This window comes from Eucalyptus grandis, chromosome 7 (assembly GCF_016545825.1).
Source record: "Eucalyptus grandis isolate ANBG69807.140 chromosome 7, ASM1654582v1, whole genome shotgun sequence".
Lineage (NCBI taxonomy): Eukaryota > Viridiplantae > Streptophyta > Magnoliopsida > Myrtales > Myrtaceae > Eucalyptus > Eucalyptus grandis.
Window position 1 is genome coordinate 21,999,466 of NC_052618.1, and position 14,328 is coordinate 22,013,793.

General features: G+C 39.8%; 1 protein-coding gene across 1 annotated transcript; it reads right to left on the minus strand.

Annotated features, from left to right (window-relative positions):
• Positions 1–2,139: 2,139 nt before the first annotated feature.
• Positions 2,140–5,011, minus strand: LOC104453023 (putative pentatricopeptide repeat-containing protein At1g02420). Its single transcript, XM_010067525.3, has 2 exons — positions 3,259–5,011; positions 2,140–2,593 (listed from the first exon to the last, which is right to left on the minus strand). Exon 1 carries the CDS (start codon positions 4,840–4,842, stop codon positions 3,406–3,408), a length of 1,437 nt encoding a protein of 478 aa, XP_010065827.2. The 5' UTR covers positions 4,843–5,011; the 3' UTR covers positions 2,140–2,593; positions 3,259–3,405.
• Positions 5,012–14,328: the final 9,317 nt, after the last annotated feature.

Here is a 14,328-nt window from a genome sequence, read left to right on the forward strand (position 1 = left end):
TTTTAGCCAATTACCGAACTTATTGTTCTTTCTATCTTCGATTCTTGCCACATCATACGGAAATTCTTCACAATTGGTAGTGAAATGCCAAATTCTACCACATGAATAGCAGAACCTAGGTAGCCTTTCGTACTTGAAGTCCAATCAAACCTTCTCCTCTCCCAGATTAAATAAGATACCTGATTTTAAAGGTTCTTCCAAATCTAATTCAACTCTGGCTCTCCCCACTTTTTGGAAGGCCACTCCTTTTTTCTCCACCTTAACTTCCTTTACACCTCCCATTTGTCGGGCAACAAGATGCACAATCTCTTCACTACACCATTCTATTGGGAGGCCATGAATTTGTAGCCAAAATTCATAGCTTGTGAAATTGTAACATTGCGCAGGTTTATTTGGCTCCCATGGTTTAAGTACTAATAAATTGCTCGAGAAGGACCAGGGTTGCTTGCTAATATTCTGTTATTGTCCCTTTCAGATTCAAAAGTAAAGGATAAGACATCAGATTCACGTTGTGCAAAATTCAGAGAATCAACCTTCCAAACTCGCGTCATAATGGAGAGAAAAGCCTGGTAATTTATATTTCCTCCCGAATACAACTTTCCAAACACCGTACGCTTACGTTCATCTAGAATTTCCTCTGAAATGACTCTTTCTCTAGGCGGGGCATCCACTTCTGTTCTCAGATTCCCAAGCCTCTTACATAATAAAGCTAGTCGACCATCTCTTTCCCCAGATTCATCCATTTGAAAACCCTTATAAGCAACGATTAAGAGAAATACCAGAAATCCAGAAAACCAGAATCAAATCTTACCCATCTTCCATCTGCCTTTCATCACCGAAAACTCCCTTCAGATAAAAACCATCCAGATATATTTAACAGAAGGAAAGCCTCCAATCATGGTTTGCAGAAGAAAACCCCATGGAATCGAGACTCCAGAACCGCCCTACAGGAAGTGAACGAGGGAAATTGCGGCATCTTCAGCAATCCCAAGAGGCTAGTCATCCTGCCACCCTATTCGATAGAGTCTCCAGAAACGATGACTTCTTCAGCAAAAACCAAAGAAAAGACAGAGGAGAGCTGACCCACTTCACCGGGAGCTAGCGAGGGTACGTCGAGCGAGCCAAGAAGAAGACGAAGTCAATCTTGTCACAGGAAAGCCACATGATTTTGGGTTTTATGGCTTTTCCAAACAGAACCAGCGAAAAGGAGAGTTAGGGTTTATGGGCAGCTACCATAGAAGGTAGAGGAGCTCTCAAACGGCGAGAGAGATTCGTCCTTAGCCCCATATCGGCTCGACTTTATTACACCTCCAATGGTCCGACGCCTCTGTTTACCCCTTTCTATGATGAGTAAAAGAATTCCTTGTGCTAAAGGGTGTGCAGCCGAACCGCTTCATGATACAAGGCACCCGATCATACGGCAATCAGAACTTACATATCAAAGCCCCGTTTAGAGCCAAGCGATTGTGCAAAGATACGTTCACATTTTCATCAAGTCCTGGAGCCCAGTGGCAGAAGCCTAGTTCTGAGAAAAACTAAAATGTCATATTGAGAAACCAGATACAGCACCTGATCTCCGCCAAAAGTCCGAGAAAGGAGCTCCTCTCGCTTTAGTTACTTCCAACCATATTTGAGTCCAGATATTAATAAAAAAATAAGGATGGCTACACAAGCTGTAAATTAACCGTTAAAAACTTGGCTCAATTCGCATTCCCAACAGAGAACATGAAACATTGTAATTCTCATTCATTACTGATTACCAAAGAGCGTTCCTGTACTCTGGACTTCCATGGCAGCGTCATTGGAAATCAGGAGATTGTGGAGCTATAGGCAATGATACAGGACATGTAAACACTAATTCGTACTGCAACAGAGCATGAAGTCAGTACGTGCCAAGTCAATGCACATTTGAAATGTACCTGGAGAATGTTTAACTATGCCAGGAACCATTTAAGGAAGATCTATGGAATACAGAAACAGTAAACAGATTGATGGGATACAAATGAAACTGGAACCACATGAAAATAAGCATTAAACCGTCCCCGCAGTGAACACTTCCTCATGCATTTAAAAGGTTTTTATTTCCTGCTTTGTGAGTTCCTCGAAGGCTATTCATTAACTATATTAAGTAGCGCCTAGTTTCACCAAATTACCAGTTTCGTCTATAAGAAAGACATCATATCCTTCCTTCCATTAGTTTGAACTCCTCAACAGTCCCTATCTGGGCAAAGTTTCAAAAGAATTGTGCAATGCTTTAACAATTCTAATCGATGGAATATTTAGAAATCTAGCAATCTGCAAATGGATTTCCTGACCATGAGAGTCGAGATCTACTAGTGGCTCTGTTTCGGTGAGTACATCATTTATTGGCATAAGAAAGCTATGAACGAGTTTCACAAAATCGCCGAATACCAGACAGATCCATCAAGCTTGGCAAGAATGACTGTTCCAAGCTCTCATATCATGTCATCTTCTCTATGAGCTCACGTGCATCAAGCTTGGCATGAATGACTGTTCCAAGGTCTTGTATCATGTCATCTTCATCGTGTGTCAATCCTCCACCTTTTCCCAGATCATTGAAGCTGAGCACAGGCTGTGAAGATAACAGTGAATAAATAACATGACCCTGAATAAACTAGGAAAAGAGTCTGGAAAACTAACAAATCTAGGTGGCATACTAACAACTTTATACAGCATCAGGAACAAGCTATCTACTCACTAACAAGTTCCAACTCCATGTCCATAAAATAATGGGTGCAGAAGTATAGAAACAACCTTATTGGCAGGCCAAATTTACTCTTAAACAGCCATAGCATAACATCTCAGCCGTAAATGAAATGAAGACATATCGTACGAATACCCACATAAGGTTCTCACATTCATACAAGGCAAAGAAACAGCAGTATGAACTGACAACCGTGTCAAGTCCAATAGAAATTTCTCTTGGCAAAAATTGAATTTGTAAAGTGAAGAAAGAAATTCACAGAATCTGGAATAACTGGAGCAAGCAATTTCCAGCGTTGTGCTGGATAAATACCTAGCCCTTGCTGCTCATGTCAAGTCCAAGAGAAATTGATAAGTTTCTCTTGGCAAAATTAGATTTTAAATAAAGTGAAGAAAGACAATCAGGATCAACTGGGAGATTAAATCATTCAAAAAGTACTAATTCTCTATGTGACAATCTAGTTCCCATTGGGATGAAGCTGCACTTTTAGCTATATGATATAGCTGAGCAACAAATAGGACCAATTAATTTACCAATTTCAAATGCTTCACAAAGTCAATTCCTCAAGCATCTGGTGCCACTGCTTTTGATGCAACAATCAGGTAAATGACACGGCACAGCAAATCTCAGCATGCAAAGGCAAGCACTGGTGATCAATTGCAATTCTCAGAAGATTGTTCTTAGGACTGAAGTATTCTCATCTTCTCTGATAAGTTCTGGAGGGCCTCGGACCTATTTGCCAATTCCATCAGGACCTTAATTCTCCTAAAGGAAACATGACTTGGCTTTTGACCTTTCTCTATCATCTGCAGGAAACACTTTTCAGCTTCCGCCAACTTCCCCAAATCACAGAGCAAATCAAGTAATATATCTGATACCAATGTGTAAGATCCAAATCCTTTCTCGATCATGTCATTCCATAGCTTTAAGGCAAAGTCCACATTCTCCTGCCTCTTACACAACTTAACCAGAAACATACAACTTTGTGTATTGGGAAGACATCCAGCATCCATCATCCTCCGATACAAGCCATCAGAACGCCACAAGTCATTCGACCAAAAGAAAACTCTAAAGAACAGATTGTATGTTGTAGCGTTTGGACTTAAACCCTTACTCTCCATCTCATCCAGCAAGCTATACGCATCACCAAGCCTTTTTGCAATACAGTAATTTCTAATAGCAGCATTATATGCGGCGACATCTGGGTAGCAACCATACTCCTTCATTTCCTTCAAAACATCTCTAGCTTTATCTGGCTGACCAACTAGCCCCAGCCCACCGATAATACTAGTATAGGTGATCACATCAGGCGAGATATCTTCTTCCCTCATTCTCTCGACGACCTTATACGCATTGTCAATTTCTCTACCTTTACAATACACATCAACTAAACAATTATATGAAACAACATCAGGCTTCACACCCATCTCCTTCATTTCCTCGAAGAAACTCTCGGCCTCTTCTGCAGATTTCCATCCCGACAAAAGTATATTTAAAGTCTGCAAATCCGGCCGGAAATCGTGCTTCAGCGCATGGTAAACATTCCTAGCATCGTGCATACTCTTTTCCTGACACAAGGTCCTCAACAGCGCGTTAAAGCAGGTCGTATCGAACTCGGGGACGAACTTCCTAAACATCCGAAACGACTCCACGGTCTGCCTCACGGAGCAGACCTTGGCGATCCTGCCCAGGACCACCATCACAGTCCGCGGCGTGATCATCGACCGATCGGTCCTCTTCATCTCCGTCAGGACCTCCCAGACCAGGTCGAACTTGCGGCTCCTCCCCAGGATGTACAGCATCGTGTCCGCCGAGAACGCGGAATGATCGAACCCTCGCCGGCGGCTCGCGTGGCGGAAGAACTCGAGCGCCTGCAGCGGGTTCCCGTGGCCGAACCTGAACCTCTTGAGCACGCCGTCGACCACCTCGTTCGACAGCACTATCCTGCTCGACTTGAAGTACTGCTTCAGCTCGTCCGGAGACGAGAAGCTCCGTATCGCGTCGTACAGCCGGTCCGCGTCGACGTCCGCCGGCGTCTCCGCAGAGGCGAAGGAGCGCGCGACCATGTCAGCGCGCCATGGGCGGCAACGATGCGACAGCGCCCTGAGGTTTCGCATTACTCCGGTCCGATGGCGAACGGTTCCCGATCGATCCGGTTCGGAGAAGCGAAGGATGCGGAGGGGATCGAGCTGCCTCCCGAGGTCGGAATCGGTGGTCTCCGGCCGGCGAGGCGAAGAGGTTCAGGCGAGCACGGCGGTGCCGAGCGGAGGGGAAGGGGGCTAGGGTTTTAGGATGAGCAAGCTGGTGAAGGGCGGAGGGAAAGAGAGAAGGATCAAAACTTCGAATTTGCAATCTGGCCCTCTAATTTTTGGAAGCTTTACATCTGTAGTCCTCGATCCTAAAGTCTGTTGCATCTAAAGACTTATTTGGTAACACTCTCAGGAATAAGAAATAACTGATTCTAATCTTTTATTCTCAAGAACAAACAAAAAACAGAAATTCATTTAATAAATTTCTTACTCCTAAGAATAAAAATCTGTTTTTTGTTCCCCGAAATAGATTTGGAAGAGAATTAAAAACTATAAAAAAATTATTTCTCATTCCCAAGAATAATTCCTAAAATCAAGTTTAATTTTTTTCTTCTCTTTCCTTTTCTTCTTCTTCTTTTTTTAGCTGGTCGCCGACCTCGGCCATGATCGGCAACTGGTCAGACAAGGGCCAGCGGCCTTGTCGAAGTATCGTCGGCCCGAGCCTCGCCTAGCCATTGACAAGGACCTAACAAGCCTCAACGTGGTCAGGCGAGCTTGGCCTCGCTAGTCAACACAAGGATGGGCCTTGTACGCCAAGGCAAGGCCAACCTCACGCTGCTTGGGTGAGGTTGAGCCTCATTAGTGGCCACGCAAGGCTCACTAGGCTAGGCGAGGCTCGTGGTGGCCAAGTGAGTGCTGAACATTACCCAGCTGTTGCTGGCCATAAAAAAGGAAGAAGAAGAGGAGAAAAGGAAAATAAAAGAGAGAAAAGTATAATAAAAGTTTAAAAAATTAAAAGGAAAAAAATATATAAGAGTCATATTAAATGAATTTCTAATTCAAGAATAAAAATTTTGAGCAATTATCAAGTCTCTTTAGAATTTCAAAAATTGTTCTCGAAAACAAAGTAATTACTTAACACACCCTAAATATTTTGGAATTTGAAAAATGCTAGAGATGCTTGCCATTGCAATCCATTAATACATATGTTAAATGGGTTGGGTGGATTGATTTGGATTGAATGAAAATGGATCCAATCCAAATTCATTTAGAGACGGTAGTTTTAATGTAGGTAGGTCTTAAAACTAAAACCTACAGTGTGAGAAAATATTACAAGAAACTCTAATTCCAGCTTGGCATTGTCAGAGTCCACTCATCAGATGACACGTGTCGCCTGGTGGCCACGCTAGAGCTAGAGCTCGTTTATTTTCTCTTCAAAAAGGCATGCTACAAAAAATTGTTTCTCTCTCCTCCTGCAAGTGAAGCCATCTTGTATTGTCCCACTTCTCAATCGATTTAAATTGATCAAACCCCCTCCGCAAGGAAATATTTGGTGGGGCTCACCAAATCCTTCACACAATTTCTTCTCTCCTTCCACAACAAAATTGAATAGCAAAAGGAAACTCTCTCTCCCTTTATCCATTTCTTTTCATTCCAATGTCGCTTGGTTGCTACTCTGCTCTTTGCTCTTCCTCCGACAAATGACGAAGGCCGCCATCTAACAAACCACGCCACCTTGAATCTTCAGCTTTTGTACTCGACTAATGTGGGTGGTGAGCGTGGTCTTGACCATTTCGAGCTCGATGGGCAAGCTTGTTGAAATCCTCGATAGAGAGGATGTACGAAGTGGCGCTAAAGCAGGTGGCTTTGGTGGCCGAAGGCTTGCATGTGAAGAAGCCAGAGGAAGCGAAGGGGTTGACTGGTAGCGGCCTGTTGAACAAGGCCTACGAGAGGTGCGGCTTCGACTTTTGTATCGACGAGGGTGCAGATGGTGAGCGTGCGTGATCAAAACTGCAACAAAAGCTTCATTTGTTGATGTGTTGTGTAGCCTTCGAATTGCTTTAGTATCGCAAGTCACTGTATTTGTTATTTTTACACATGCTAGTGGCACAGTTATGGTTAGCTCTTTTGATATCTTTAGCTTCTAAGCTGTGAATGGGTATCTTTAAATTGTTTTGATATTTCAGAGATTTTTGGCCACTTTTTCCAAATAGAGGGAGCTGCATTTGGAATCCATTTGTCCTCAAGTTTCCTTTCATTGTCATATTTACTTTGTGCTTTGATATAGTTTTAGCCTTGTGATTGCCTTGGGATAGTTATTTTGTCATATTCGTTATTGTGCATGTGCATTGCCTCATTCTGATGCTGTGCATTCTTATTTCAAATTGACGAGAATGTTCAGAGGAAAATCATTAATCACAGATTGCTGAGGCACCCAAATATTGTTAGGTTCGAGGAGGTATGGGACTAGTTTCATGTCTTTCACCATATGATGAACATATTAATTGAAGATTTTGTGGAACTTGAAATGTAAAAGCATGTCAAGCTAGTCTCCACTGAATCTGTAGTCTGTAAATCTATTTCAGTTATCTATTTCAAATAGTTGAATGGGAGAAATTTTGGCAATCATATATCATGCCTGTTATGGGGTCCTGCATTAGCTTTATTGAAGTCTCTAAATACTAATTGTCTTTGCTTGTCTCGCATACTAAGCAATCAACTCAACTTTAACATAAACCTACGCTATAGTTTTAGTGGAACTTGAATAGCACATTAGATGGAAACTGCAATGCGTATTGTAAAACCTTAGTCCCATAGAATCCCAATTTAAGGTGTTATGAGGTCTTTGGAATTGTAAAACTCATTGCATTGTGTGTCGGTAAAAAATTACCACCTTCCATAGGATAAGAAATTCAATGTGACATGTTGAATTTTGTGCTACACCCTTACGAGGTGATGCTAAAGTAGGCGGGTTTGATGAGGAAGTAGAGGCGGGAGGAGGCTCTTGATGTGAAGAAGCCAGAGGAAGCGGAGGGATTGACCGGTGGCAACCTGTTGAACGAGGCCCACGAGAGGTGCGGCGAGGTTTGTATCGAGCACGCCAAGACGTTTTACTTGGGTATAGTTTTCTCTCTCCTCTGCGTGTGTTTCCTCTGCGTGTGTTTCCTACTTTTTCCTACTAAGATTTGGATCATGTGTTTATCTTTTGATTGTTAATTCTAAAAGGTTGGTGTTAGTTAAGCATAAAGAGGAAGAAGAATATCAACATCATGCTTGATTGATTAAAAACTAAAAATGGATCCGATGAAATTGCACTTTTTTTGGTTGACCTTATCTCCTACATGGTCTCCAACTTCCCGAGCTTCCTTTGCCCATTGCCTGCAACAAGAATATTGCTAAGTTCACTTTTATTTCAACTTGTATCGAATTTTTTAGTGACAATTTTTGCTTTCGGAAATTGGGTTTGAGGTCGACTTGGTGGTTCACTGCCCATCTCCATTTACTTAATTCGGTATACAGGAATTCGATAGTCTCAGATACTCTTTCACTGTCAATATGTGAGAAATTTACTTGTCAATACCCTACATTGATTTCTGCACAAAAGATATGTGAAGTGAATTATCTAATGCGTTGTTTAAGTCATTCTGGGATAGAGTAGCTAATTGGGCTGTTTTCCTCACAAATTTTAGGTATGTTACTTGGGTATACTTCGCTCTCTCCATGTGCATGTGTGATCCTACTTTTTCCTATTAAGATTTAGATGATGCGTTAATCTTTTGATCATGAATTCTAAAAGGTTGATATTAGTTAAGCATAAAGAGGAAGAAGAATATCATTTTCTTGCTTGATTGATTTTTTTTTTTAAATTGTATGATGAAACTGCACCTTTTCCGTGACCTTATCTCTTGCATTGCCTATTAAGCTATTCTAATATTTAGTCACTTGAATTGATACTTGTGGTTTAAGTGACTTATAGTGTTGTTTGAGGTTCACATAGATTAAGCGCAATATGAATGATTTCATATTAACAATTAGACAAGAGATAAAATGGTTAAATTACAGGTACATCATGTTGTCATCCAGTGTGAATAAGGGTAAGGGTACTTTGAGCAAATTCACCTTTCAAAATAAAAAAAGTGTGATTGTGGCAAGCGTGCTGCCGTAAAAATCTTGGAAAAGACAAGCTCTACTACAATTGTAAGGATAAAAAATGTGACTTCTTTGCCTGCTGTCACCATACAAAGTGCCTTTTGTCACAAAGGCTTCGCTTGCAAAACTTGAAGATGACATGAAAGACATTAAGCATTTGCTGGAGAAGCCAAATGCTTTGCTACTTTTTGTTTGTTTATTATTTGTTATTTTATTAGCGCTACTTATCCAGAGAAAGTAGATGGTTGAAATTGTAATTTTGCTGGTTAAAGTAATTTTATTTGCCTTTAGACATATGAACGCACGCCTGTTTTGTAGCCCAATTGATTTGGGCTAGGAAGTTTTGTGTAGTTTTCTGGTGGCCCTCTAATTTCTTTCCTTTTGAAGAATGAAAATGACTGTGTCTGGAAGGGGGAGAGAGCACGGCAACTTGTATCGTGCTTTAATGACTTTTATTGTGTACATTTAGTATTGGGTAAACTCGATTTGTGACTATATCCAGTTTGTACTTTTCTTGTTATTAATTCTGCCAAAGGCTAACTAGATATTACTGGTGAATTGTTGCTGTGGCAATAATTTTGATGTCGATGAAGCCACAAATATTCCATGGCAGTTGTGGCAATCCAAGAACTTTCTTGTGGTGTCTTATATAATGGATGAACTTTCCCTTTCGTAGGAAGCTCTATAAATCCCCATGAAAGAATCTACTCGGAAGAGATGATACAAATAGGAATTTCCACCATTGATGTAATGAATTCCATAGCTCGTGGACAGAAGATCCCACTTTTCTTTGCTACTAGTCTTCCTCATAACGAAAAAGCTGTTGAGATTTGCCGCCAGGTTGGTCTTGGGAAGCGATTGGAGAAGGCTGACGGTACTACCAAGGTATATGTGGTATTTTTCCTGTATACCAATGTTATAATACCTTGCTCTACGAGTTTTATTGCCTCAATAATTTAATGATCTACCATTAGTTTCGAATTTTCTTACGGTTTTGAAGTGAAGGTTCAGAATTCACCTAAAATGTGATTTATCCTTTGATTGAATAGCTCCAGTATTATCCGCTAGACTTCTCAATTGCTAAATGCATTCTTTGTGAAGATTTATGATGTTATTGTATTTGTTGCATTTCTTCGAGAATCGATGCTCTAAGTCTTCATCTTGCTCTAATATTCCTAACATTCTCTTTCAATATTCTTTCTGAAGATGTGCTGCAAATTTATGTAGGATGACGGAGAGGACAATTTTGCCATCATATTTGCAGCATGGGAGTGAACATGGAAATTGCATAATTTTTCAAATGTGATTTTGAGGAAGGTCAATAGAGAGAGTGACCCTTTTCCTTAATATGGCAATTTCTAATCAGTTGATATTTAATTGTCTTGTAAAATTTGACAATGAAGACAGAATATGGAATTTAGGCTTGGTTTAGTATGTTGATGTGTATACTTTGCTTTGAACAAGACTAAATGGAGTTCATTAACTTCAAGTTTCCCGATAACTTTGTTTTGTGTTGTCCTTGTCTTGGATGTAGTACTCTTGATTATATCACCCTGGATAATCAAAATCTAGTGAATGGCTAGGATCATAACGAGGTAAGGTAGATGTGATGTTATTCTCTCCTTTGTCTAACTTTGATGTAATATTTTTGGCATAAATTGCGCAATCCTATTTATGCAGGATAACTTTTCTTGCCTTAAATCACCATAAAAACTTAATTCAGCTAAGACCAAAAGGTTTCGGCAAGCTATGTTTTAGCTATGACATAGATGCTATTGAAAATTTTCTCTTTCATGTGTTAGTAACTCGAATAGATTTCTACTGAGCTGGTTTAATCATCCAACGATGTTACTCCGTAGTTAACACCTAAATTTTACCATTTTATTTAATCCCGTAAAATATTAGGAATTAGTTTTTAAATCCTAACCAAAAATTAATTTCCATTGAATTGCATGACATATAGACATTAGGAGCGTTTGCATTGGTAGTAATAGAGCCATTTCATTAAAAGAAAAAAAGAGAGAGAAAAATAGAAAATTAATTGAAAAAACTATTATTTAAAAAAGAAAAAAAAACAAAAAACAAAAACAAACAAAACCAACGGGACTGGGCTGGGGCCAAGCCGACCCAGCCCTTCTTTCCTTTTCCCTTTCTTTTTCTTCTCTTCCCCCACTCTTTGCTCTACGCCCAGAACACACGCCTCTTCTTCTACGCCCAGCACACACGCCTCTTCTTCTACGCCCAAGCCAGGTAGGGACTCTCGCGATGATACGCTCATCCCGTTGTTGAATCCTCTGCTTTGCCATGTTCCAAGTAAGACATGTAGACTCGTTGTCTTCGGTTCATGATCGTGTCAAGGTCTGAATAAGTTGGTTGTGTTGATTCTGAACACTGCTTGCCGATTTCCTTCGGATCTAGACATGCTAACTACGTGTTCGATGAAATGCGTAAGCCAAATCCATAATCATCAGCATGCATCATCCATCGTTAGCAAAAGCAAACCCATCATATTAGATTCTTTGGAACACTGACCACTTGGCGCATTTGTTTCTTTTCATTCGTCATCAACTTGATTTTAACCATATCCAAGCATTTAACCAAACATCCTTTTTAGCCATCGTGGGCATTCTAGACTGTGATTCTCTCTGAGAAATACGCTTTTTAAATCACTGATACGAATGAGGATTTTAGGTAAAAAAAACTCACGCTAGCCGCATCTCAACTAACTTATTCATATCTTCTACGTATTTGTTCTGCATGTTTTTTTGTTTGAAAAAAAAATGTTTGATGGCTCATGGCGGTGCTCGGAAGAGATGGTTAATGGAATTGTCACCTTCAAGGGGTTGGTGGAGTGGTAGGCGTGGGCTCGTGGATGATTGATCCCAAGTTCAAGTCCCTCTGCCCTCCATCTTACAATATTCTTGACTTACATGGAGGCTAGTCTGTGGAGCCGGGTTAGCTCTCCTCCAGTTGGTGTCGGCTGGTTTGGACCCTTATAGCGCAACCGGTGTGGGAGTCCGAGGTCATCAAAAAAAATGGCATTGTCCATGGATGGTGGTGTATGGTGGCGGATATAGCATGTGGTTGTGCCGGGGTTACTTTTAACTTGAAGCTTGAATGTGTAGGTTCCAACAGCAAAGAGGAGGCTAGAGTCTGCAAAACTGCATCTAATGCAGTAACAGCCACATCCCACAGAAACGGTCATGGATCTCAGCATCTCGCGATGAGGGCATAAAATTCTGGGAAAATCACCTGTAGGTACAAACATCCTCGAACCAGACTTCGACTTTTTGGTGGCAAGATCGACTCCCAAGTAGAGAGGTGGGCGTTCATTCGTCAAAGCTGCCGCATGATGAAGCAAGGGGAGCCATGACCAGGCAGCCTTGACTTGGGGATTCTAAACCCTCAAAGCCATCGAAGACGAGGCGTGACAGTGCTTTTGGTTCCCGTGGTCTTCATCTCCGGCTCGATTTTGGATCCATCTACCCTCCTTGTACCCATGTTATTTGTGCTTTGCTAATATCTTTGAGACATGAAAGGGCGTTCCTATGGTCCACTCTTCATGTCAATGGGGAATCAACAACTAAGGCGCCACGACCCCGTGAAGGGACAATGCGAAGGACTCACTATTGAATATTGCCAAAGTTGGACGATGCTATTTGTTCAGAATTTGCAAAGTACTTAGTTGAGATCTGACCAACATCGCACGACATAAATGGCGTCGGTGGCCCTCCCCAAGAGTCGCACAAACTCGGCACCGATGTGACTTTAGTTGGGGCTCGAGGTTGCGCAACCTCAAGGTAGTGTTACAAAAGATCACTAAAATCAGGTAAGTTGGGCACACTATCTAACTCTTGCTCATGCTGATGTCATGAAGTTAGAACAAAAGTACCAGGTGTTCCGACAATTGATTGAGAACCCAATTTAATTACTACTTCGGCTAAAATTTCTTAGCAACTTGGATTTTTAATCCGGTTCTCAATTGACTGTTAGAAGGTTGGCTTTGCCTTGTCGCTGCTGCTAAAAAATATCTATCAACCTATAAAAAAAAATCATTCTTTAAAAAAGAAAATTAAAAAATGCGAGAATTTGGTTAGGAATTGCCATGTCTTGTCTGCTTAGTATAATTAGGCCTTTGTTTGTTCGCACATTAATAGTAACATAAATATGAAATAACACTAAGATTAAAAATGATTTCATATTGAGTACCTGATTAGTAAATGGTGAAAATTTATTTATAATCATCGGCGGCATGACGTATGGTAATTGCATCTATATATAATAAATGACTCAATTAGCATAATGTTATTAGATTATTGTAATAATTGAAATTTCTTCGAATGATGAGTTTTCTATAGTTATATAAAGGCACATTCAATTATAACTAAATTAATACACCAAATTCTTAAGAACTCGATTAGAGAATGAAAAAAATCCACTCATAATCTCTGGTGGCATAATGTATATTGACTGTTGTATCTATGTAAAAATTGACCAAATTAGTAACATGTAATTATAAATAAAAGACTAAGAACAATATACATACTTATGAAAATTTAGATTTATCGTTGGACCACCAATGTTGCTAGGATAAAAAACATATAGAAACTGATTTGAATTATTCGGATAATTTGGAAAATGGTTCTCACCGGGTGTTGCTTGGACAACCAACTCTATATTGCAAAGTAATAAATATGTTAATCGACATCATATAACATAAAAAAAAATTTCATAATCATATTCATTAGAATAATCGACATCTAAGAAAGGAATACTTCTAACGCAAATAGAAAGCCAAGATAAATGGCATATTATTCTAATGAGTTAGAAGTATTCTTTTCTTAGATTTTTTTTTTTTTCTCACTTGAACTTTTAAGCCTTCCATAAGCCATTCCCTTTCATTTTCTTGAAGAGGGTTCAATACAAAAACATCACTCAAAGATGCCTTATTATGATCATTACTAGTGTCATCAATCACAATCACACTTGATCGGTATAATAATAGTTCAGTCTTTGCATTTTCCATGTTCTTTGACACTATTCTTATAGTGTTTAAATTTTCGGCTCTTAAACTTATCAATTTAAAAGATTATTATATTAATGTGGAAAATCGATTAAATTTAGATGAACTCAATGATATTTAATGAGATCCATCACTTACAATCTCTTGTTTGGTTCATTTAGTCTATTTTTAAAAAATTAGCAAATGTAATGCTCATAATCGACATATTCTCAATTAGCACTTTCAAGGTATGCCGACACAACCATCATTTTGATTCAAATAATTTGCATTTACAAGAGATTGAAAAGTCTGCATGGTAAAATCTAACAATATTTTTATGTCGATTTCTAATACACTTGAGAGTATATAAATAAATCAGTTCATCAAATATAATACTTGAAATAATCTAAAAGAGAATTTCC